The following is a 21743-nucleotide window of genomic DNA, read 5'->3' as shown; positions in this document are numbered from 1 at the left end:
GCTCACCACGCCTTGGTACGTAGGGTTATGAGGTTGGTTATGTTGACAAGGCTGATCACCCTGACTGACCTTAGTCTCCAGCCCTTCCAGAGGTCAAGCTGGAATTTAGCTGGGGTATCAGTTCCGACAAGGGGTCCCCACCTCTGAAATGTTGGGGAGACCTTGGCCCTAAAAGACTCTGCTGCTGCTTTATAACTTGACCTCGTTTGAGCTTGTCTTCGCACCAGCCTCAGAGGTGCTGGGTTTTGCCATCTTAACCTTGCTTGGTTTAGGCTCCTGTAGCTCATTTCTTTTTCCAGTCACATTTTTTTCCTTTACTCGGAGACAGGATCTTGTTCTGTCGCCCAAGCTGGAGTACAGTGGCATGATCACAGCTTCCTGCAGCCTCAACCTCCCAGGCTTGTGATTCTCCCACTTCAGTCTCCCTAGTAGCTTGAGTGCAGGCGTGTGCCACCACACCCAGCTGTAATTTTTGTAGACACAGGGTTTCACCATGCTGCCCAGGCTGGTCTCAAACTCCTAAGCTCAAGCAATCCACCTATCTCAGCCTCCCAGAGTGCTGGGATTACAGGCATGAGCCACCACACCCAGCCTACCACACAAACTTTAAAAATGTAGTACTTTATGTAAATGTTTTTAAATTGCGGTAAAAATATACAATTTGCCATTTTAATCATTTTTAAGTGATCAGTGGTCACCACCCAGCTAATTTGCATACTTCTCTTGTAGAGACAGGGTTTCATCATGTTCAGGCTGGTCTCGAACTCCTGGGCTCAAGTCATCTTCCCACCTAGGCCTCCCAAAGTGCTGGGATTACAGGCATGAGCCACCACACTCGGCCGGATCAGCTCACTTTATCAAAAAAAATGACAACTTTCTATTACTACCATGAGCAGGAAACTAGTATCTCTTGTCACTAAAGGAAAAAGGCGGGGACAAAAATTAAAGTACTAAGCAAAGTTATGTGTATTATTGGATGCTAACTAGAAACACTCCCCAAGCCTGGGGCCTGACGTGTCTGTGAAGAGTGAACTGCAGGCTGCCTGTGCTCTCTCCTTGATGACTTAGGCTCACACACAGACTGAAAAGTGTTGTTTGATGATGCATCTGAGGACCAGGTGAACTTGTGTGCCTCCTCAGTGGCGCATGCCCCGCCCAGACAGCGGGAAAACAGACTGAGCTGTTTCTTACTGGCCAATGATCACCATCAGAAGCCCTCCCCCACAAAGACGTGAGGCCTGGCAGGCAGGGACTGATGCGTGGCTGCATGGCAGCAGGCTGAGAGAAGGAATCAATGCTTTTAGATTCAAAACTTTAATCAGAGAACCAACAAATATGCACACATGGAGGGCGTTTCTACCATGGCCTGCAGCAACACAGGTGACTGATTTATAGACTGTCCCCCACCCCCAATGGCTGCCAGTTTTCCAGAGTCCCCATTGTATTCCAGCCATGCAACACTTTGTCCACTCTTTTGGTATGTAACATGCCCATCTCCCAGACAAGACAGAGCTCCAGAGGACGGGAACCATGTGCAAGAAGTTAAATATTGCAGCCATTTGAAAAACAGCATGAGGGCCCAATGGTTAGCCAACAGGTTCCCAGTTTCAACTAAGTTTAACAAACTTAACCAGCAGAACTCCAGGTGCAAGACTTGAAGAGCCCAAGGGTACAGAGCACTTACCCCCTAACCATTTGAAGCACCTAAAATCTGAAAGGCATTGAAAGTATGTGGCCAGTGCTTTTCATAAGACTACTGTGTCAGCAAATGTGACTGAGCCACTTAGTGGTAGGGCACAGACGCCCAGAGCTGACAAGACACTGTCAGGAGGGAACTGGTTGTGTGGCTCCATCTCACTGGACTCTCCAACACTCCCTGGTGATCCCAGAACTCCCTGTGACATGAGGGAATGGGGCATTTTTAAGATGTCACTTGTCAACTAACAGCAATCATCTATGAAAATGGGTTCATTCATTTCTCTGATTCCAGAAGCTTCAGAGTAGTAGCAGTGCATAGTGTATTGATACCACCCGCCCCCGAGCCTAGCAAATTGCCTGGTGAGCGGCTGTCTTGGATAAATAGTGAATGATGACATCCCAGCGGTCACTTCCACACACCACAGGTTTGACCCCCAAGCATGTCTTCCATATGGGTTGTTTCATATGCGGTTAACACCTTGATCAACACAGCTTTCCTGAATGAATCCAGCTGTGTTTTGGTGTCAACTCCCATGACAAATTGGGTGTCTTACTGCATAGCCAACACTGTTAAACGGAGGAAGGTCATGGGAAGAGGAAGCATGTGTTTGTGGGATAGGGAGTCCTCTCTGAGTGAGACGCTTGGGAGGTTAGGAGTGGAAGGTTGTAGCTAGTTGAGGTTAGGAGTTTACATGTTCTTTTTGGCTTTCTGGGGGTTAAGAAAAAAAAAAAAAAAACAGGAAAGAGAGATAAAGGGACAAAAAAGGCCAGGCATTTAAGAAGAGTAAGGTGCTGGAGAAAAACTTTAAAAAAGGAAAACTTAAAAGCGATACATTGTAAGAACATTAACTACAGTAAACACAGAGAGATTACTAATTCCTTTCTTATAACACGAGTATATTTGTGCTATGGCTGATGTGTATTTGTGGCTTACACTTGGTGAGTCCTCATGTGCTGGCCATCAGTTCTAAGTGCTCCACATTTATGTATTTAATCCTCAGAAAAGCCCTCTGAGGTAGGTGATGCCCATTTTACAGATGAGGACACCGAGGCCCTGAGAGATTTTTCTGACTTTCCCAAGGTCACTTAGGTAGTAGATGGCAGAGGTGGAACTTAACTCAGGTAGACTGGCTCCAGAGCCTACCTCTGTATCCTGACGTTGTACAGCTTCTCCATTTTTGTGTTTTCACTGTTGTAATGAAACATGTTCACAAACTTTCTAATCAATCTTTAGATGTATTTATTTGGAGAGAAACTTGCAATAGGATGGATGGTTTCCAACTTTCCACATCGGATGGAGTCTCATATTCTGGGACTCTGCTGCCACCCAATGGCTACAGGTAGTATTGCTGCTTGTTGTGTACACGCTGATGGCGGGTGAGGCTCGAGTGGCACCGAAAGGCTTTCTGGCAACGTTGACACTGATAAAGTGTCTCCTGGGTGTGAACTCTCAGATGCTGGTTGAGATGGGCACTGAGGCCAAAAGCTTTGCCACACACATTACAGGAGTAAGGCTTCTCGCCAGTGTGAATTCTCTGGTGCTGTGTTAGATTTGCTTTCTGGGCAAAGGCTTTCCCACATTCACCACATATGTAGGGCTTCTCCCCAGTGTGAACTCTCCGGTGAATAGAAAGGCATGAGCTCTGGGTGAAGGCTTTCCCGCACTCCTGACAAACATAAGGCTTTTCTCCAGTGTGAATTCTCTGGTGGCGGACAAGCTCAGCACTCAGGCCAAAGGCCTTCCCGCAGTAGTCACATACATAGGGCTTCTCACCTGAGTGAATTCTCTGATGCTTAGAAAGGCACGAGCTCTGACGGAACGTTTTCCCGCATTCATTACACACCAAGGGCTTCTTTCTGGCATGAGTTCGCTCATGCTGAACAAGGTAGTTTCGCTGGGTGAAGACTCTGTCACACTTACTACATTTAAAGGGATTCCCTCCAGCATGAATTAACTGATGTTTTGAGAGGTGTGCACTTTGGCTGAAGGTCTTTCCGCATTCGTTACATTTAAAAGGGTGCTCCTTTGTGTGGGAGGACTGAAGTTTGAGAAGGGAGGCACTGCTGATGGCTTTCCCTTGCTCACCCCATTTATACAGCCTCACTCTAGAGTGGATTCTTTGATGGTGAATGAGCTGAGTACTTTGGCCAAAGGCTCTCCCACACTGGTCACACTCAAAAGGCTTCACCCCGCTGGTGTGAATCCTCTCATGCTGAGTTAGGTATTTGCCGCAGCTAAAGGTTTTCTCACATTGGTTACACTTAAAGCACTTCTCTTTCTGTTGTGGGTTCTGATCCAAGATCTTCCCACTCACAACAAATCCTTGTTTTTCTCTTGTGTGAACACTCTGGTGGCACTTCAGCGTTGAGCTGCAGATGAAGCGTTCTCCGCACTCCTGGCATTCATACGGGGTTTTGACAGTGTGCATTTTCTGGTGTTGCACAAGGTGACTGTTATCGCTGAAAGTCTCCTTGCATTCAGCACAGCGATAGGGCTTTTCTGCAGTGTGAATGGCCTGATGTCGCATCAGATGTGAGGGCCGGCTGAAACTCTTGATGCATGCCTGACATTTGTGGGGTCTGTAGCCTGTATGAATTCGCCGATGTTCATTAAGGTGAGTGTGCCGGCGGAAGGCCTTCCCACACTCACTGCATTTGTAAGGCTTCTCTCCACTGTGAACCCTCTGATGGATCTTTAGGGTAGAGTTATGGCTGAAGGATTTCCCACATTCGTTACACTTATAAGGCTTCTCTCCAGTATGAAGAGCCTGGTGTTCAATGAGCAGCGAACTCTGCCGAAAAGTCTTCCCGCACTCCCGACACTCAGAGGTAGTTTTTGCAGTGTGAGTTTTCTGATGTTGGATGAGGTGTTTTCTCAAGCTGAAGGTCGCCTGGCACTTGGAACATTCATAGCGTTTCCGAGTGTGGGTCTTCTGGTGCCGAATAAGATGAAAGATCCGGGTGAAAGCCTTGCCGCATTCGTTACAGTTGTAGGACTTACTATCTGTGTGTGTTTTCTGATGCTCACCAGGCTGTGTGTCATGACTGGGTGGGTGGTCACTGTATTGACTCTTACATGGTTTTTCTCCAGTGTGAGTTTTCTGATGCCACAGGTTTGTACTCTGACTAAAAGTTGTCCCATATTCATTACATACATAGAATTTGTAGCCCGTGTGAGTTTTCGGATACACAGAAAAGGAAGCATTCTGGTCAAAACCTTGCTCACACTCTTGATGGACAGTGGGTTTCTCCCCAGTATGAGTAATCCAGTGCTGGGTAAGATGGTAACTCCCACTGAAGCTTTTCCCACATTCACTACATTTATATGGTTTCTCCCCTTCCTGAACAGAATCCTGCTGGCTGTGGTCCGAGTAGGAGTCAAACGCACCCCTATATTCCTTAGACTCAGCTGGTGTGAGGGTCTTTTCAGAAACATTATGTATCATGGAATCTTCTCCCGTGGAAAGGGTGGACACAGGACTGAGGCCTCTCTTTAATTCATAACTCTTGCATTCCGTGGGACCTTCCCCATTGGTGGCAACATCAGACCTCAGAAGACTTTCTGGATCGCCTAGCAAACCATCTAACCAGGTGTCCTCTACACAGGCTTCTCCGAAATTGGAGTTCCAGAAGCCATCCTTGGATAACATCTCTATAATCTCCTGGGAGAATCCTTCTTCCAAGAAATCCTCCATCAGAGGAGAGTTCTTGGTCTCAGTCGCATCTGAAAGAGTAAGTGCAAATGTCTCCTGTTCACCAAGGGTGAGAACACAGACAAGAGCAAGTAGGGGTGATGGATCTTGAGTCCAGCCTATCCATTAAGGGACCCAAAGGGGTGACCCATGTGGAACTAGCATCACAGAAAACAGAGAGAGCCCATTCCCAGGAGGGTCAACAGGGGAGCTGGGAAACCATAGGGGTTCAACAAGGAGGGAGATCCGACCATTACCTTCACACCTAGGTGACTGACCAAGTTCCCTAAAAAGTCGCCTGGACTCACCTGCTTCTACTCTCCACTCTATCCTGCACTGTCACCAAAATCTTCCTCCCCATATCCTGCATCCTCTATACCAGACAACACCCCACTCCCCTCACTCCACCATCCATCCAGTTCTCCATGCTAGAATCCTAGGAGTCAACCTCCTCCCTACCTCTCCCTCAACTTGGCACTATTTTCATTTGGTCTCTATCGAAATGTCTCAACTCCCTTCCTCTCCTCTCTTTATCACTGACTCCATCTGACACCAGGCTGCTCATTGGTCTCCTGTCTCTGTCTGTCTGTCTCTCTCTCCAGTCTTCCACGCTAGCCCTAAAGGGTTTTTTAATAAATGGATCTGGGCCGGGCGCGGTGGCTCAAGCCTGTAATCCCAGCACTTTGGGAGGCCGAGGCGGGTGGATCACGAGGTCAGGAGATCGAGACTATCCTGGCTAACATGGTGAAACCCCGTCTCTACTAAAAATACAAAAAACTAGCCGGGCGTGGTGGCGGGCGCCTGTAGTCCCAGCTACTTGGGAGGCTGAGGCGGGAGAATGGCGTGAACCCGGGAGGCGGAGCTTGCAGTAAGCCGAGATCACGCCACTGCACTCCAGCCTGGGAGACACAGCAAGACTCCGTCTCAAAATAAATAAATAAATAAATAAATAAATAAATAAATAAATAAATGGATCTGACTATATCACTCCTCTGATTAAACCCTTCCAGGGCTTCCTGCCTGGAGAAGAGAAATGAGTGTATCAGCCCAGCGCTCTTTGTGCTGACCTCATAGAACTCTTGCGGTTCCCTAAATCTACCAGACTTTCTCCTCTGTGCTTTTAATGGTCCCTCATGCTGGATGGCACTTCCTGGGCTAACTCCTCTAAGTCTTTTAATACCCAGCTTGAGTATCACCCTCCTCTGAAAGGCTTCCCTGACAACCCCATCCCCATTCTGCTTTAAGTCCCCTGCCCTATATTCTCTGAAAAACAGCTGAGCACTTACCATCCTCCACCTTGACAAGTTATGAAAGGGTCTGACCCCTGACCCTTACCAGAAGGTAAGCTCTTTAACGGGGACCTTCCACTGCTCATCCATCCACTGCCACAGCGGCAGCCACGGGACAGATTCACAGACAGTAAATCCCATTCATGGCATGCTTACTCACAGGCAGGAGTGCCTCAGGCACTCTCTTACACTCGACAACCTCCCATAAGGTAGGCACGTTTCTGCTTCTTAAAGCTAAGTGAGCAGCAGAATGAGGATTTGAACCCCTCTGACCCCATATATATATCTTTTTTTTTTTTTTTTTTGGAGATTGAGTCTTGCTCTGTTGCCCAGGCTAAAGTGCTGCACGATCTCAGCTCAATGCAACCTCTGCCTCCCGGGTTCAAGTGATTCTCCTGCCTCAGCCTCCTGAGTAGCTGGGACTGCAGGCGCCTACTACCACGCCCAGCTAATTTTTGTATTTTTAGTAGAGACGGAGTTTCAGCATGTTGGTCAGTCTGGTCTCGAACTCCTGACCTCAAGTGATCTGCCTGCCTTGCCCTCCCAAAGTGCTGGGATTACAGGTATGAGCCACCATGCCTGGCCCCCATATTCTTAACTACCAAGCTGTATGCTCTCTGGGATCCTTCACAAAACATGAATGTCACTGCTCTGCTGTATGCTCTCCAGTCTCCCCATCTCTCCTCTCCTCCATCATCATACCTTTTCCAGCCTGTCCCTTCTGCAGTTCTTGGCTCACCATCTGAGTATCTATGAGACTGCTTAAGTCTCTCCACCTGGAATTAAAACTTGCAAATGAAAGCCTTCTGAAATCACACCTTGTTCTGAATTGTCACCTCTGCCTCTGCTCATCTCTCCCAGATATCCAGCTCACTCTCCTCACCACACCGGTGCTCATGTTGTTCCCCCTGCCTCAAATGCACCGACAGACATGTAATAGGCACCCCTTATGTGCCAAGCATGATGTCAGGAGCTGGGAATACAGGGTGAATCAGCTAAGCCCTGCTTCCAAGAGAGGCACACCGTTAAAGGGGAAAGACGCTTACGTGGTAACTGCAACTCGAGTGTCACTACTAGAGGATATGGAGGTACATTTGTTAGTAAAGGCACGGCTACCCATGCTTGGAAACAGCCACTATGCTGAGGTGACAGAAACAGAAAGCAGAGGTTGTGAGAGCCTGTGCATGGGTTAGTCACCTACGAGGGACACTGATGTGCTGAACAGGAGGCTGCAGAGGCCTCATGTACACGAGCTTGAGTGTGGTGAGCCAAGAAGGGAGCTACAGACTGACTGGGTTGGGTACAGCCTGAGACTCCTGTGGTCTCTGGCTCGGGGCCCTGCTTCTCATGCAGATAAAGAAACAAGGAGAGAAGCCTCCCATGCCAGGCGAGGCAGCTGCCTCTGCTTTCTCCTACTGGGGATGTCTCTACCATGGGTAACACCCCAGGAATCCTCACCACCTAACCTGATCCACCTGGAGGAACCCTGGCTTGGGAGATGGCAGGGCAGATGCTCTCGGCAGCATTCAGGCCTAGGCTTAAGTTACTCCCTAATGTGGCCATTTGCTGTGCCCCAGGGATAGGAAGGAAAAATGGACCTGAAGGAAAGGAGGTAAAAGAAGTAGAATGAGGGTCAACACACCCAGGGAGCACAAGGCAGGAAAGTAGAGACCAACTCAAGAGAGTGGAGGGCGCCTCCTTGTTGAGTCTGGAAGGAAGAAGAGGAGCTGCGGAGAGGCACCAGGATAGCCCTGTGCTGAAGGGCAAGGTGGAGAGACACCAGAGTGAGGGACTATAAAAATGTCCGGATCGCCCCCAGCTCCCAGGATGAGGGGGTGGAAGCCAGCGAGTGGCGAGTGAAGTCCTGAAGCTGAGCGTTGTAATGTCTGGGTAGACCTGTGGGAGAGCTGGCGGCAGCCCCAGGATGGAGGTCTGGAGGACAGAGGTACACAGGGGGCCCCTCTCCATCCACTCACCAGGGCCCGTTGCTTCTGGGCTTCCTCCTGGCAGAGGCTCCAGATCTTCACCGCCATCTGGGTGGGAGGTCAGGTTGGGTCTTGGGGGGTCTGCAGGGAGAGAACAGCATTGTCATCTAACCAGGACATGGAGGGTCATCCAGACACTCAGTGAGAACCTCCTGGCTCTCCTGACTTTTCTATGCTTTATCCTGCACATGGTTCCTGTGGGCCAGGTGCTGCCTGGGTGCCTCTGGGGATGCCTGTCCTGTAGGGTTCCCAGTCCAGTGATAGAGAGGGAGCCAAACAATCACAATCCAGGGTGATCAAAGCTGTGACAGCTGGGGCTGGGGACACAAAGGACTTGTGACAGCTCTTTAATGGGCAGAATCTGCCACGTGGAGAGGCACGCACTTCCTTAGCCATTCATGATTCACTCACTGAGCCATGGGCCACACAACGCCTGAGGCCTCCATGGGCCAAGGACAGAAGATGTCAGGGTCCCAGGGTCCAAGCAGTCCTGAGCCCTACCCTCCACAAGCTTCCCCAAGTAAGGGACCAGAGTCACCATCCAGGAGGGATACAGGCTACAGCGGAGAAAATGCCACTGCTGGCTTTGAAGACTGAGAGGCCATGAGTCAAGCAATACAGGTGACCTCCAGAAGCTGGCAATGGGCCAGGAGAGGACTGCATGTGCTGGAGCCTCCAGAAGGAACATGGCCCTGCCAACACCTCGCCTCCAGCCCAGCCACATGCATTTGGAACTCCTGGCCTCCAGGACTGTAACATAATACAAGCGTGCTGGTGGAAGCCACTGCGTTTGTGCTATGTGTAACAGCAGCAATAGGACACGGATACACTACTCATACATACACGCAAATGGGCGAAGGGGCAGTCGAGGTAAACACACTTCTTACTGTGGGCTGTAGTTTAAAAATTCAAAACGACACTGAGGTAGGACCTCTCATTACATGCTTCTTAGCACACACTGGTCAGTCTGGAGAAAGTCTGCCCCAATGTGATGAGATTCTATCAAATGACAGTTTCCACAGTGTGTTATCTTTTACTGCTTTCATCTTTTGAAGTAAATTATTTTCCTGGTTCTTCAAAAAGAAAGAACTGAGGTAACAGAGAGGCAAAATGAGCTAATGAGGTGACACTGATGGGGAGCTGGGGTGATGTGGCCTTGGGGCTGCACAGACCTTAGCTGGAGTCTGGGCCCTGCTGCTCTCTCACTGTGTGACACTGGTGTGCAGAAGAGGGCGACACAGCAGGCTGACTGCTCTCCTGGGAAAGGTCTGCTGGCAAGGCTGGATTTCAGGCAGGTACCCCATGTCTCCAGAACGGGAGAGACACGCTCCCTGGACCTAAACTCTGCAAACACTGTGGCTTACACCTGCTTTCCTCCTGGGAGTCTGCAGTTTTGGTATGTGCCAGGCAAAGGGGACCACGTGACCAGACCCCAGTAAAAACCCTGGCCCTGAGTCTCTGATGAGCTTCCCTGGTGGACAGCATTCACACAAGATATCACATTCTACAATATTGCTGGGGGAATTAAGCATGTCCCATGTGACTCCCCTGAGAGAGAATTCTGGAAGTTTGTGCCTGGCTCTCTTGGACTTTGCCCCATGTACCTCCTCCCTTTGCTGACTGCTCTGACTCTTTTCACTGTAGTCAGTCTTAGCCATGAGTCTCACCACAGGCTGAGTCCTGGGAATCCTAGTCAATCACTGGAGCTGTGGGTGTCCTGGGGACACTGGCACAGCTGGGAAGGTGACTGCCTCTCTTTCAACCTCAGTTTCAGACCATTCAGCACAAGAGGGACAACCCAGCTTCCTCGTGGGGTGACTGGAGGATTGAACGAGCAAGTCCGAAGAGCTGCTACTCAATCGTTCCATTAATTTAGAGCTGTCCGCTGGGCCCTGGAGCAGGAACTGTTTGTTCCAAACACTGGGGACACGCCCCTGTCCTCACACGGCTCCCGCTCTGATGATAAAATGGTAGTTAGAACGTGATGGAGCGATGGCCAAGATGAGCAGGAGAGGAGATACGGAGTTCTCACAGGGTCCCAGGTCAGATTGAAGAAGGTAAGCCCTGAGAGCCACTTAGGCAGAGGGGAGGGCAACTGGAAGACCCTGAAGTCTCAGCTTGAAGAATGACTGACTACAAGCAGGAAAGTGGTGAAGACGAGGCTGGGGAGGCAGATGGGGCCAGAGCAGAGTTTCCCAGGCTTAGCACTACTGACACTGGCATAGGCCAGTCCTTGGTTGTGGGGCTCTCCTGTGCACAGCAGGATGTGTGGCAGCCTCCCCGGGTTCCACCGGCTAGATGTTAGCAGCACGCTGCTGGCCCAAGAAGTAACAATCAAAAATGTCTCCACACATTGCCAATGTCTCCTTGGCCAGCTGAGAACTGCTGGGCTAGGTCATGCGGATTCAGAGGAGCCCAGGATTTCACCCTGTGGCTGGGGGAGAGCACAGGTGATCACCAAGCAGGACAGTGAGTAGGCCCCTGGGGACAGGGAACACTCACCCAGCAGAAGGAGGTCCTGGCAGTTGTCCAACGCTGTGTCCCAGAACACGTCCCCCTGCTCCAGCCCGAGCTGCTCCCAATCTTCCAAGGTGAAGTCCATGCCGACGTCTTTGAGGGTCACAAATTCCTGAAACACAATACACTATTGGTCACTCAGAGGCTGGGGTCAGGGAGGAGCCCAACAGCTCACTCAGGGCACCCCCAGCCCTCAATCTGCCAGGCCTTTGGCAAAAACCATCCCATCCTCAGCCTCACAAGAATCTTGAGACGTAAGAGACTGGAAACCCCTGTATTTTGTAGGCAAAGAAAAGGAGTCTTGACCAGAGGACAGAATGTCAACCAAGGTTAACACAGGTGAGACGGAACCCAGGTCTGTCTGGTCCTAAAAATCTTATTTATTTCACACTTTTGCTTTTTTTTTAGTGTTCATTCAAGATTTTATTTTGTAAATTTTCAAACATACATACAAGTAGAGAGATGTATATAATTAACAACCATGAACCCATCATCAGGGGTCATCTGATTTCACCTGGGAATACTTCAGTATGAGCAGTAACTCCTTAGTTACTTAGTTAGAACACCTAGACCACATTCGAAATCTGTATACAGATTAGGCTGATGTCTCAGTGGTGTCCCTTCTTTTTTTTTTGAGACAAAGTCTCACTCCATTGCCCAGGCTGGAGTGCAATGGCACGATCTCGGCTCACAGCAACCTCTGCCTCTCGGGTTCAAGCGATTCTCCTGCCTCAGCCTCCTGAGTAGCTGGGATTACAGGTGCACACCACCACGCCCAGCTAATTTTAATTTTGCATTTTTAAGTAGAGACAGGATTTCCCCATGTGAGCAGGGCTAGTCTCGAACTCCTGACCTCGTGATCTGCCTGTCTCAGCCTCCCAAAGTGCTGGGATTACAGGCATAAGACACCGTGCCCAGCCTAGTGGTGTGTCTTTATAGCTAGCTTGTCTCAATCAGAATCCAGGGGAGCCCATACCCTGTATGTAACTGATGTGGCTCTGAGGTTGTAAAATCTACAGCTGTACCCCTGTGCCTTCTTCATCCTCCATGCTCCTGATTTGAGATCCCACGTTCTGAATGTGGCGAGCTGCTTCTATGCAGTATCACCTGGCTGCTCCTCTGGCTGCGCATTTCCTGTGAGCTGGTCAGGGGAGCAGAGGCCTGACTGAGTCAGTACAGCCTCTGGGGGAAACACCCACTCACAGGTGGTACCAGGTCCACTTTAGGCCCCATGACTACCTAAGGCTCTTATCTGGTTGTCCAACTTTTAGTGATGCCATCTTTCATTTTAAAACTTTCCTAGTTAATAGGTGTTTATTATTATTTATGTGTATGTGTGCATGTATATAGTGTATATTTATACATCATATGATGTATATATAATATAGATATGTATTCTATATAATTTTACTTCATATATAATTATATATATTTATATATTATAATTTACATATGCACCTGTAGTCCCAGCTACTCAGGAGGCTGAGGTGAGAGTATCACAGGAGCCCAAGGAAGTCAAGGCTACAGTGAGCTGTGATCGCATCACTGCACTCCAGCCTGGGTGACAGTGAGACCCTGCCTAAAAAAAAGAAAAATTTTTCTATTATTTGGCTAGTCAGTGGAAGAGTTCATATAGGACAGGTAGGGTAAATGCTTGACTCTCCTTTTATTTGCTAGTTTTCACTATAAGGAATCGGTTTCTTTCTATCATTTATAAATTATGGTAATTTATAAATCTGGTAATTTGTAAATTTTATATATAACTTATTATATATATTATGTATATGTAGAGAGAGAGAGAGAGACAGAGAGAGTGTCTCACAGTGTTGCCCAGTCTGGAGTGCAGTGCCACGATTATAGCCTCGACCTCCTGGGCTCAAGCAATCCTCCTGCCTCAGCCTCCAAGTAGCCAGAACTATAGGCATGTGCCACCAGACCCAGCTAATTTTTTGTTTGTTTGTTTGTTTGTTTGGTAGAGTAGGAGTCTTGCCATGTTGCCCAGGCTGGTCTAGAACTCTTGGCCTCAAGCGATCCTCCTGCCCCTGCCTCCTCAAGTGTTGGGATTACAGGCATGAGCCACTGTACCTAGCCAGTTAATGGGTGTTTAGGATAAAAATTCAAATACTTGAGAAGTACCGACGATAAAACGTGAAAGCCTGCCCCCACACACCCCATCTCTAGGTGAAACCATGACTGCTGTCTCTCTTCCAAATCTCCATCAATGTGGGCACAGGCACATATGCGCACGTGCACACACAGCACATTTTAAGGAAGAATGAAAACCACCTCTCTTTAGTTGTTTGGCTTTGAGGTTTGGCCCTACTGCCTTCACTTATGAGTGACTACTGGCAAGTAAGCTGCATGTCTCTTGTGGCCCCAATTCCTGCTCCCCTAGTGAAATGGGACCAATGAGTCCCATCTCATCAGGGCTGCTACAGGAAGCAACTGAAATACTGCTGGGAGGTGACTGCACAGTACTTAGCACAAAGCAAGAGCTCCACAAGGGGGCAATTCCACTCTGGCTCACACTGCCCAGCCCAACCCTCCAGGCATCTGACTGCAAAAGCCCTTCTTTGGCCAAGAGCGTTCTGCATGCCGGCAATGGTTCAATGCTTTAGGTGCAGTGAGTCACTAAACCGCCTGACTCCTTTCTGAGGCAGGATTATCCCCAATTTATAGAAAACAAAATCAAGGCCCAAATAGTCACTTTCTCCAAGTCACACAGTGTATTAGTCCATCTTCTGTTGCTGTAACTGGGTCATCTATAAAGAAAAGAAATTTATTTCCTATAGTTCTAGAGGCTGTGAAATAATAAATTTGTGTTGTTTTTAAGCCCCCAGGTTTGTGTGATTTGTTACAGCAGCAGCAAGATCCTGAAACAGTCGTCCCAATGTGATGCTAAGCAGGAATTGGGTAGACGAGCCACGGGGATCCTGTTTCTACTTACAACAGATCCCGTCCATCCTCTGCTCCAAACACTCCAATGGCCTCCGAATTCGTCGCATTTAAAGACAAAGGCCATACAATGATCTCCAGGGCCCTAAAGATCAGGCCCCAGCTATCCCTCAGGGCTTACCTTCTCCCCCTTTCCTGCACATCCACTCTGCTCCAGCCCCACCTGCTTCCTTGCTGCTCCCCGAACACACCTGCCAGCTCCCATCTTACAGTCAAGATTGTGTCCCTCAGTTCTCTGCTTAAATGCCTCTTCTCCATGAGGCCTTCTCTGACCCCTCTATATAAAACAGCAAATCCACCCCAGGTCTCCCTATCCCTTTCTTCCATAATCCTTAATACTGCCTGCATTCTGTGATTTACTTCATGCATTTTACTGTGTGGTATGGGTTGAACTGTAACCCTCCAAAAAGATACAATGAAGTTCTAATCCCCAGTACCTCAGAATTTGCCCTTATTTGGAAATGGGGTCTTTACAGAGGTGATCAAGCTGAGATGAGGTCACCAGGGTGGGTCCTAATCCAACATGACTGAAGTTGTTATAAACAGGAGAAATGGGGACAAAAAGACAAACACAGGCTGAGGGAAAACAATGTGAAGATACGAGGAGAACATCCTGGGAAGGTGAAGGCAGAGATTGGGGTGATGCCTCTCTAGGCCAAGCAACACTGAAGCTGGTCAGCAAACTGCCAAAAGATAGGGGAGAGGCCTGGCTTGCAGCCTCAGAAGGATCCAGCCCTGCCAACACCCTGATCTCAGACTTCTGGCCTCCAGGACTGCGAGACCATCCATTTCTGTTGTTTTCAGCCACCCAGTGTGTGGTACTTTGTGACAGCAGCCCTAGCAAGCTTATACACTGTCACTCGCAACAACGCGAGCTTCATGAGGACAGGAACCACCTAAACTGTTTCCCTAGTCCAGACTTATAACAAAGCCCACACATGGCAGGCACAGAGTAAATACTTGTCGAAGGAGGCAAAGCAGCACGTGGTCCTGATAGCTGTTTTGGGACAAGGGAAGGAGCTCATCAACGATGGAACCCATACTAAGCGAGGTTCAAGGTGGGGACAATAAACTGAGTCCCAATCACACTTGCAGATGATGACAGCCCTACCTCTGGACTTTTGGTTATATAATTAGTAGTCTCCTGACTGCGTAAGTCGATTTCTGACACTTATAATAGAAACTGTTGCTGTCTATATCCTGTCAAGAGTACCAGTCGAGCAGTTTTTTCAGCAGGAGCCAGATCACAGAGGACCTTTGAGGGGCTTCCTTTCCTCACACTCCCAGACTGTGCTGGACAAGGGCCCCTGGTCTCAGTGATGGAGGAGGTGGGAAGACAGGGGCGGACTTGATGCCTGAGGCACTGGGGAGCCACAGGAAAGTGACAAGGTCAGAGCACATATGTGGCAACCATTTACCCTGTGTGCCAGACCACACTGTGGGCACTAGGGACACGGATGTGTGTCAGACCTGGTTCCTGGCCTCATGGAGCTCATGGTCTGATGAAGAGACATGAGGGAGGTAGGACTGTGGCACAGGGAGGTATCGAGGGTTGTGTGGGCCAGAGGAAGGAGGGAGGCCATTGCCTTGAGGTCAGGGAAAGCTTCCTGGAGGGGAGGTCATTAAAGTTGGATCACTAAGGATGAACAGATATTTACCAGATAGATGGTTTCATGCATCATTCATTGATTCATTCATACATTCACCTAATACCTCATGAGGCTTCCTGTGTGCCTGGCCTGTGCTGGGCCCTGGGGACCCAGAGATGAATCCCCATCAGTTCGTGTCCCCAAGGAGCATCTAGTCTGGTCGGGATGACAGGTATGGGCAGGAACATCCATATCTAGGTGGATCTGTGCTACAGTGGAGGCAGCAGGGGGCGCTATGGAAGGTCAGAGTGGGAAAGTGCTGAGTGCCTAGGGAAGGGTTGGGGAACTGAGCCGGGTCTTAAAGGCTGTGGAGACATTACCAGATGGAAAAGGGGCAGGGGATTCCAGCAGAGGACCCAACCTGAGCAAAGGCAGGGAAGCTGCTGGAAAGTACAGAATCAAGTTTTACTACTAGGCCAAAGGGAGTACTGGTCATCTAGAGAAATGGGAGAAGATGGTGCAAAGGTGGGTAGAACCTAGAACACACAGGAAGGCTGAAAAACCTGGAATTTATCCTATAAGCAATAGGGGTTCCCAGAAGAGTACAAGCAGAAAAGAACAGCATGTGAGCTTTCCTTTAAAAAAGATCGCCTGGGGCCGGGCGCGGTGGCTCAAGCCTGTAATCCCAGCACTTTGGGAGGCCGAGGCGGGTGGATCATGAGGTCAGGAGATCGAGACTATCCTGGCTAACATGGTGAAACCCCGTCTCTACTAAAAATACAAAAAACTAGCCGGGCGAGGTGGCGGGCGCCTGTAGTCCCAACTACTTGGGAGGCTGAGGCGGGAGAATGGCGTGAACCCGGGAGGCGGAGCTTGCAGTGAGCCGAGATATCACGCCACTGCACTCCAGCCTGGGAGACACAGTGAGACTCCGTCTCAAAAAAAAAAAAAAAAAAAAAGATCGCCTGGGAGCCACCATGGGACAGCGAGGCCAAAACAAAGGCAGGCCAACTTTCCTGCCTTTGGGGGTGACCGATTAACACAGAGCGGCCTTCAACTCGCCTCGGCCACAAAGGAAAGCCAACTTTCCTGCCTTTGGGGGTGACCAATTAAGACAGAGTGACATTCAACTCACCTCAGTCATGGCCAACTGGGCTTCAGTAGCCTCTTTTAAGCTCCTCCTCCTTCCCCTCCGTGTTCCCGGCTGGCAGGGCTGTGGGAAGCACAAGGGAGCTGTGAGAAAGTCTCCCTTCCGCCCGTGGCTGACTCGCTGTCCATGCTGCCGAGCCCCCAAAATGTCCAGGAGGAGGAAGACAAGTCCCAATGTGAGTCTCCCTGCAGGGGACAACAACAACTGTATTTACTGAAGCTACCCCAGCCCCACATCTCCCCTGTGCTTCAGAACCTACAGAACAGCTTCGCCACCACTGTTAGCACCTAACATAGTCAGTAAAAACATGTTTAGGAGATTTGGTGAGGAAAGTCTATGGCTGCAGTGGGAACTTCTGTCTTGCTCACTGCTGTGTCGCTTAGTGTACAGTAGGTGCTTTAACAGTAGGTGTAAAAGCACCTACTGTTGTTGACAGAATGAAGGTGTCTAAAGAACCAATGGAACAATGCTTCTGGGATTTCTGGTTATCATCTCTAGAATCTGAGTTCACGTAAACCAGCCTCCAAAACTGTTCCTTTTTTTTTTTTTTTTTTTTTGGAGACAAGGTCTTGCTCTGCTGCCAGGCTGGAGTACTACAGCAGCACAATCTTGGCTCACTGCAGTTGTAATCTCCTGGGCTTAAGCAATCCTCCAACCTCAGTCTCTCAAGTAACTGGGACTACAAGCATGTGCCACCACATCCAGCTAATCTTTTTCACTTTTTGTAGGGACAGGATCTCACTTGTTGCCCAGGTTGTTCTCAAACTCTTGACCTCAAGTAAGCCACCCTCGTCGGCCACTCAAAGTGCTAGGATTACAGGTGTGAGCCACCGCACCTGGCCGCTATCTCTACAACAGAAATATTTCAACTTGGCCGGGCGCGGTGGCTCAAGCCTGTAATCCCAGCACTTTGGGAGGCCAAGGTAGGCGGATCACCAGGTCAGGAGATCGAGACCATCCTCGCTAACGCAGTGAAACCCCGTCTCTACTAAAAATACAAAAAATTAGCCGGGCGTGGTGACTGGCGCCTGTAGTCCCAGCTACCTGGGAGGCTGAGGCAGGAGAATGGCGTGAACCCGGGAGGCAGAGCTTGCAGTGACCCGAGGTCGCGCCACTGCAGGGTGACAGAGCAAGACTCCGTCTTAAAAAAAAAAAAAAAAAAACATAGTCACTGCACCCAGTTATTTTCATGACCCATAATATGCAAAACATCGTACCACAGACATCTTTACCCATTTGTATCCATTGCCTGGACCAAGTGGCATATATCTGCGGAGTGCTGAAAGCACAAAGCAGCACGGATCACTTAACAATGACACAAGTCCACAAATTCTTCAAACTCCAACACCAGATGTGCTTTGACATTCAACTTTTATTTTAAAAAGGTGATATGGCATATATATATGGCATATTTCATTAAAATCCCAGTGCAGGGCTGGCCGTGGTGGCTCACACCTGTAATTCCAGCACTTTGGGAGGCTGAGGCGGGCGGATCACGAAGTCAGATTGAGACCATCCTGGCTAACAAACACGGTGAAACCCCATCCCTACTAAAAATACAAAAACAAAATTAGCCAGGTGTGGTGGCGGGCGCCTGTAGTCCCAGCTACTTGGGAGGCTGAGGTGACAGAATGGTGTGAACCCAAGAGGTGGAGCTTGCAGTGAGCCGAGATTGTGCCACTGCACTCCAGCCTGGGCGACAGAGCAAGACTCGGTCTCAAAAACAGAAACAATACAAAACAAAATCTCAGCACAGTATGGATCAGGCTGCACTTCATAATTGAACACTTTACCATTTCTAGAGAAAGGAATAATTATTCATTCTAGGTAGAATAATTTAAAGTTATATTTTAAAAAAATACCCTGTAGTAGTTCAGGTAAGGCATGAATACTAAATTTATGAAAAAAAAAAATTTGTTCTGAGTTTTCCAGATTTTTGAGACTACAGATATGGGAATATGGTAGACCTACAATAAATGCTAATTCTACTGAACAATGAGTTTTTTTTACATGTCAGAGGTTAAGCCTCAATCTATGAGTATAACTCAGTTGACAGATATTTGGTCCATAATGTTTGTTGGCAGACAGAATGTTTTGAAAGAAAATTCAAGCATGGCTCACTAGTCTCAAACTTGAAAACTGGAAAATTTCACCTAAAAATTAGGTTTCCAACTTCTGAAACACCCTAGGATTTGGCAACACTGGGTCTACATCCCACGAAGTTAGTTCACTGGAGCCCATTTAAAGCTCTCCGACCAGTGCTAGGCAAGTGGGGGATGCTTATAATCCCAGCACCTTGGGAGGCTGAAGTGGGTTCGAGACCAGCCTGGGCAACATAACAAGACCTTGTTTCTACAAAAAAATTTAAAAATAAGCAAGTTGTGGTACCACATGCCTGTAGTCCCAGCTACTTGGAAGGCTGAGGTAGGAGGATCACAAGGCTGCAGTGAGCTATGATTGTGCCACTGTACTCCAGCCTGGGTGACAGAGAAAGATCCCGCCTCCAAAAAAATAAATAAATAAATTTAAGTTTAAAAAGAGGCTGGGTGCAGTGGCTCATGCCTGTAATCCCAGCACTTTGGGAGGCCGAGGTGGGCAGATCACCTGAACTGGAGTCTGAGACCAGCCTGGTCAACATGGTGAAACCTCCGTCTCTACCAAAAATACTAAAATTAGCCGTGGTGGTGCATGGCTGTAATTCCAGTTACTTGGGAGGCTGAGGCAGGAGAATCGCTTCAACCCGAGAGGTGGAGGTTCCAGTGAGACCGCACTCCAGCCTGGGTGACAGAGCAAGACTCTGTCTCCAAAACAAACAAACAAAGAACAACAACAACAAAAAACAAACACAACTCTCCCTTTATATGAGGCAAGTGCTCTCCAAGGCCCCGCAGCCTCACTTGGACCAATTCTCTTCTTTCCTGTATGTTATCTGCCTGGCCCTCACAGACAGCTGAGCTTGAGACCCCTGTGTGCAGTTACCAAATCACATTCTGTCCACATCTCATATACTCTTAGCCCTGGGAGGAAAGAAATGAGGGCCCAGAGGTGGAGCCCAAGGTCATCCAGCCCAGAGTGACTTAAGCCAAACAATTATCGGGCTGAAAACCTTGGGCCTGAGAGTCTTGCACCTCCTTCCAGATCATTTACCTTCTCTAAGCCTCAGTTTCCACATGTACCAAATGGAACAAATACAACAGATCCACGGTCCTTTAAATGCTCCAAAGAACGGAACTTGATTTATAAGTGACCGCAAAACTTCACCTGGATCGCCACAGGCCATGTAGGGTCTTAATATTCTGCTAAGTGTGAATATCCACACCTTGACCCATAGAAACATTTTATGACCAAGAACTGGCCCAGATTCCTCGGGGTGGGGGGGTGCTGACTAATTATAAAATACACACCCTATTAGCTTTCTAAAATTTGAAAAATTCTGATTCCCAAGATTGCCTTGTTGCCAAGGGGACCTGCACTTATGTGTCAGTGCTGCTGCAGGGATCAGGAGAGGAAAAGGGACTCCAGCAGGGCGCCTGGCACACAGAAAGTGCTCAAATACTGAAAATGTTAAGTACTTCAACTTCCCCAAGAACTCTCATCCATCCTCCAGCAAGATTCTGCCTAAATCCGCCAACTTCAGGTAACTCATTCTGCCAACTTCAGGTAACTCATTTCCCTCCTTCCCCAACCAAAACCAAAATAAAACAGAATCACTCCTCTCAGGGCCGTCAGGGAGGGCTGGAAACCCCTTTAGCGGTTTTCTTTTTTCTTTTTCTTTTTGAGACAGGATCTTGCTCTGTCGCCCAGGCTGGAGTGCAGTGGTGCCATCTCGGCTCACTGCAACCTCTGCCTCCCGGGTTCAAGCAATCCTCCCACCACGGTCTCCCAATTAGCTACGACTACAGGCGCGCGCCACCAAGCCCGGCTAATTTTTGTATTTTTTTCTTTTTTTGTAGAGACAGGGTTTCACCATGTGGCCCAGGCTAGCCTCGAAATCCTGGGCTCAAGCGATCCGCCCGCCTTGGCCTCCCAAGGTGCTTTTCTTCCTTTCTTTTTTTTTTAAGACGTAGTCTCGCTCTGTCACCCAGGCGCGATCTCGGCTCACTGCAACCTCCGCCTCCCGGGTTCAAGCGATTCTCCTGCCTCAGCCTCCCGAGTGGCTGGGATTACAGGCGCCCGCCACCATGCTCAGCTAATTTTTGTATTTTTAGTAGAGACAGGGGGCCGCAAGTGATCCCCCGCCAAGGCTTCCCAAAGTGCTGGGATTACAGGAGTGATCCACCGTGCCCGGCCCTTGAGCGGTTTTCCTAACAGACTGTGAAAGACGGTTCACACCTCCACCCAGGCAACCGCCGCCCAAGACGACGCACCCTTTGCCGCAGTCGCCCCCACTTCCATTCCGTCACCTCTCAGGAAGGACCGAGCCCCCAAGTCCCTCAACCCCAGCGTGTCCGTACCTCGGGATTGTAATCGGCCGCGTCAACAGACGCAACCCCAGCCTCGAGGGAGCGGGAGATCGGGAGATTCAACTCCTCGCACACGCGCCTCTTCGCAGCAACTTTCTGCGCGCGAGAAGCTTCTCTGAGCGGCTGCACCCAGGATCCTCCGCGCCAGCGCCAAGACTCTATTTCCCAGAGGGCTGTGCGGGCGACTTCGTTCGCCTTCCCGTATCCTCTCGCTTCTTGAGCCTTAGCACTCTGGGAGTAGAGTAGAAACAGAATCAGGACCAGGCGGCATCAGGGTTTGTAGTCCAGATTTTTATCTTGTTAAATAATCATCTAATTAGCTTCTTGCCTTTACTAGATGACTGGGAGTCTTCCCCTCTTCCGAAGAGCAAGCGGTAGGTTGCCATGGAAACGCGTTGAGACGGG

General features: G+C 49.1%; 3 protein-coding genes and 1 long non-coding RNA gene across 9 annotated transcripts in view; 3 read left to right on the top strand and 1 right to left on the bottom strand.

The window, feature by feature from the left end:
• Positions 1 to 4863, top strand: part of LOC105497167 (zinc finger protein 135-like) — a 33193-nt gene extending 28330 nt beyond the window's left edge. Inside the window, exon 10 of the mRNA XM_071086207.1 lies at positions 730 to 4863. The gene's annotated coding sequence lies outside the window, so the exon portion shown is untranslated. The remainder of the gene's footprint in view (positions 1 to 729) is intronic.
• Positions 1299 to 21620, bottom strand: LOC105497166 (zinc finger protein 473). 4 transcript variants are annotated; one of them, XM_011768005.2, is made up of 5 exons: positions 21330 to 21620; positions 16861 to 17060; positions 11167 to 11293; positions 8656 to 8745; positions 1299 to 5422 (listed from the first exon to the last, which is right to left on the bottom strand). In XM_011768005.2, the coding sequence occupies exons 2-5, from the start codon at positions 16867 to 16869 to the stop codon at positions 3033 to 3035; spliced, it is 2616 nt and encodes an 871-aa protein (XP_011766307.2). In that variant the 5' UTR covers positions 16870 to 17060; positions 21330 to 21620; the 3' UTR covers positions 1299 to 3032. The 4 variants fall into 4 exon arrangements, with proteins under 4 accessions (XP_011766307.2, XP_070943617.1, XP_070943616.1 ...); XM_071087516.1 differs by having other exon boundaries at positions 16861 to 16938; XM_071087515.1 differs by having other exon boundaries at positions 21243 to 21332.
• LOC139360419 (uncharacterized) lies at positions 7654 to 16542 on the top strand. 2 transcript variants are annotated; one of them, XR_011617794.1, is made up of 3 exons: positions 7654 to 7767; positions 10433 to 11520; positions 14015 to 16542. It is a non-coding gene; the product is annotated as an uncharacterized lncRNA (long non-coding RNA). The 2 variants fall into 2 exon arrangements; XR_011617793.1 differs by lacking the exon at positions 7654 to 7767 and adding an exon at positions 8488 to 8624.
• The window catches only part of LOC105497169 (VRK serine/threonine kinase 3), a 49356-nt gene continuing 49114 nt past the window's right edge, over positions 21502 to 21743 (top strand). The window contains exon 1 of one of the 2 annotated variants that reach the window (XM_011768019.3): positions 21502 to 21613. The gene's annotated coding sequence lies outside the window, so the exon portion shown is untranslated. The other variant, XM_011768020.3, reaches the window with a different exon arrangement.

Source organism: Macaca nemestrina, chromosome 20, assembly GCF_043159975.1.
Source record: "Macaca nemestrina isolate mMacNem1 chromosome 20, mMacNem.hap1, whole genome shotgun sequence".
In the NCBI taxonomy this organism is placed as follows: Eukaryota; Metazoa; Chordata; class Mammalia; order Primates; family Cercopithecidae; genus Macaca; species Macaca nemestrina.
The sequence above is the reverse complement of the archived record's forward strand: the minus strand, read 5'-3'. Positions and strand labels throughout refer to the sequence as shown.

Bases quoted from the DNA above. Each gene is read 5' to 3' on its own strand.
- LOC105497166 (XM_071087515.1), bottom strand. From the start codon at position 21,270: ATGGAAGTGGGGGCGACTGCGGCAAAGG. The intron at 11,294-16,860 runs GTGAGTTGAATG...ATTGTGTTTCAG, and splicing joins CCCAGTTGGCCATGACTGAG to GAATTTGTGACCCTCAAAGA. The intron at 5,423-8,655 runs GTGAGTGGATGG...TTACTCTTTCAG, and splicing joins CCCAGAAGCAACGGGCCCTG to ATGCGACTGAGACCAAGAAC.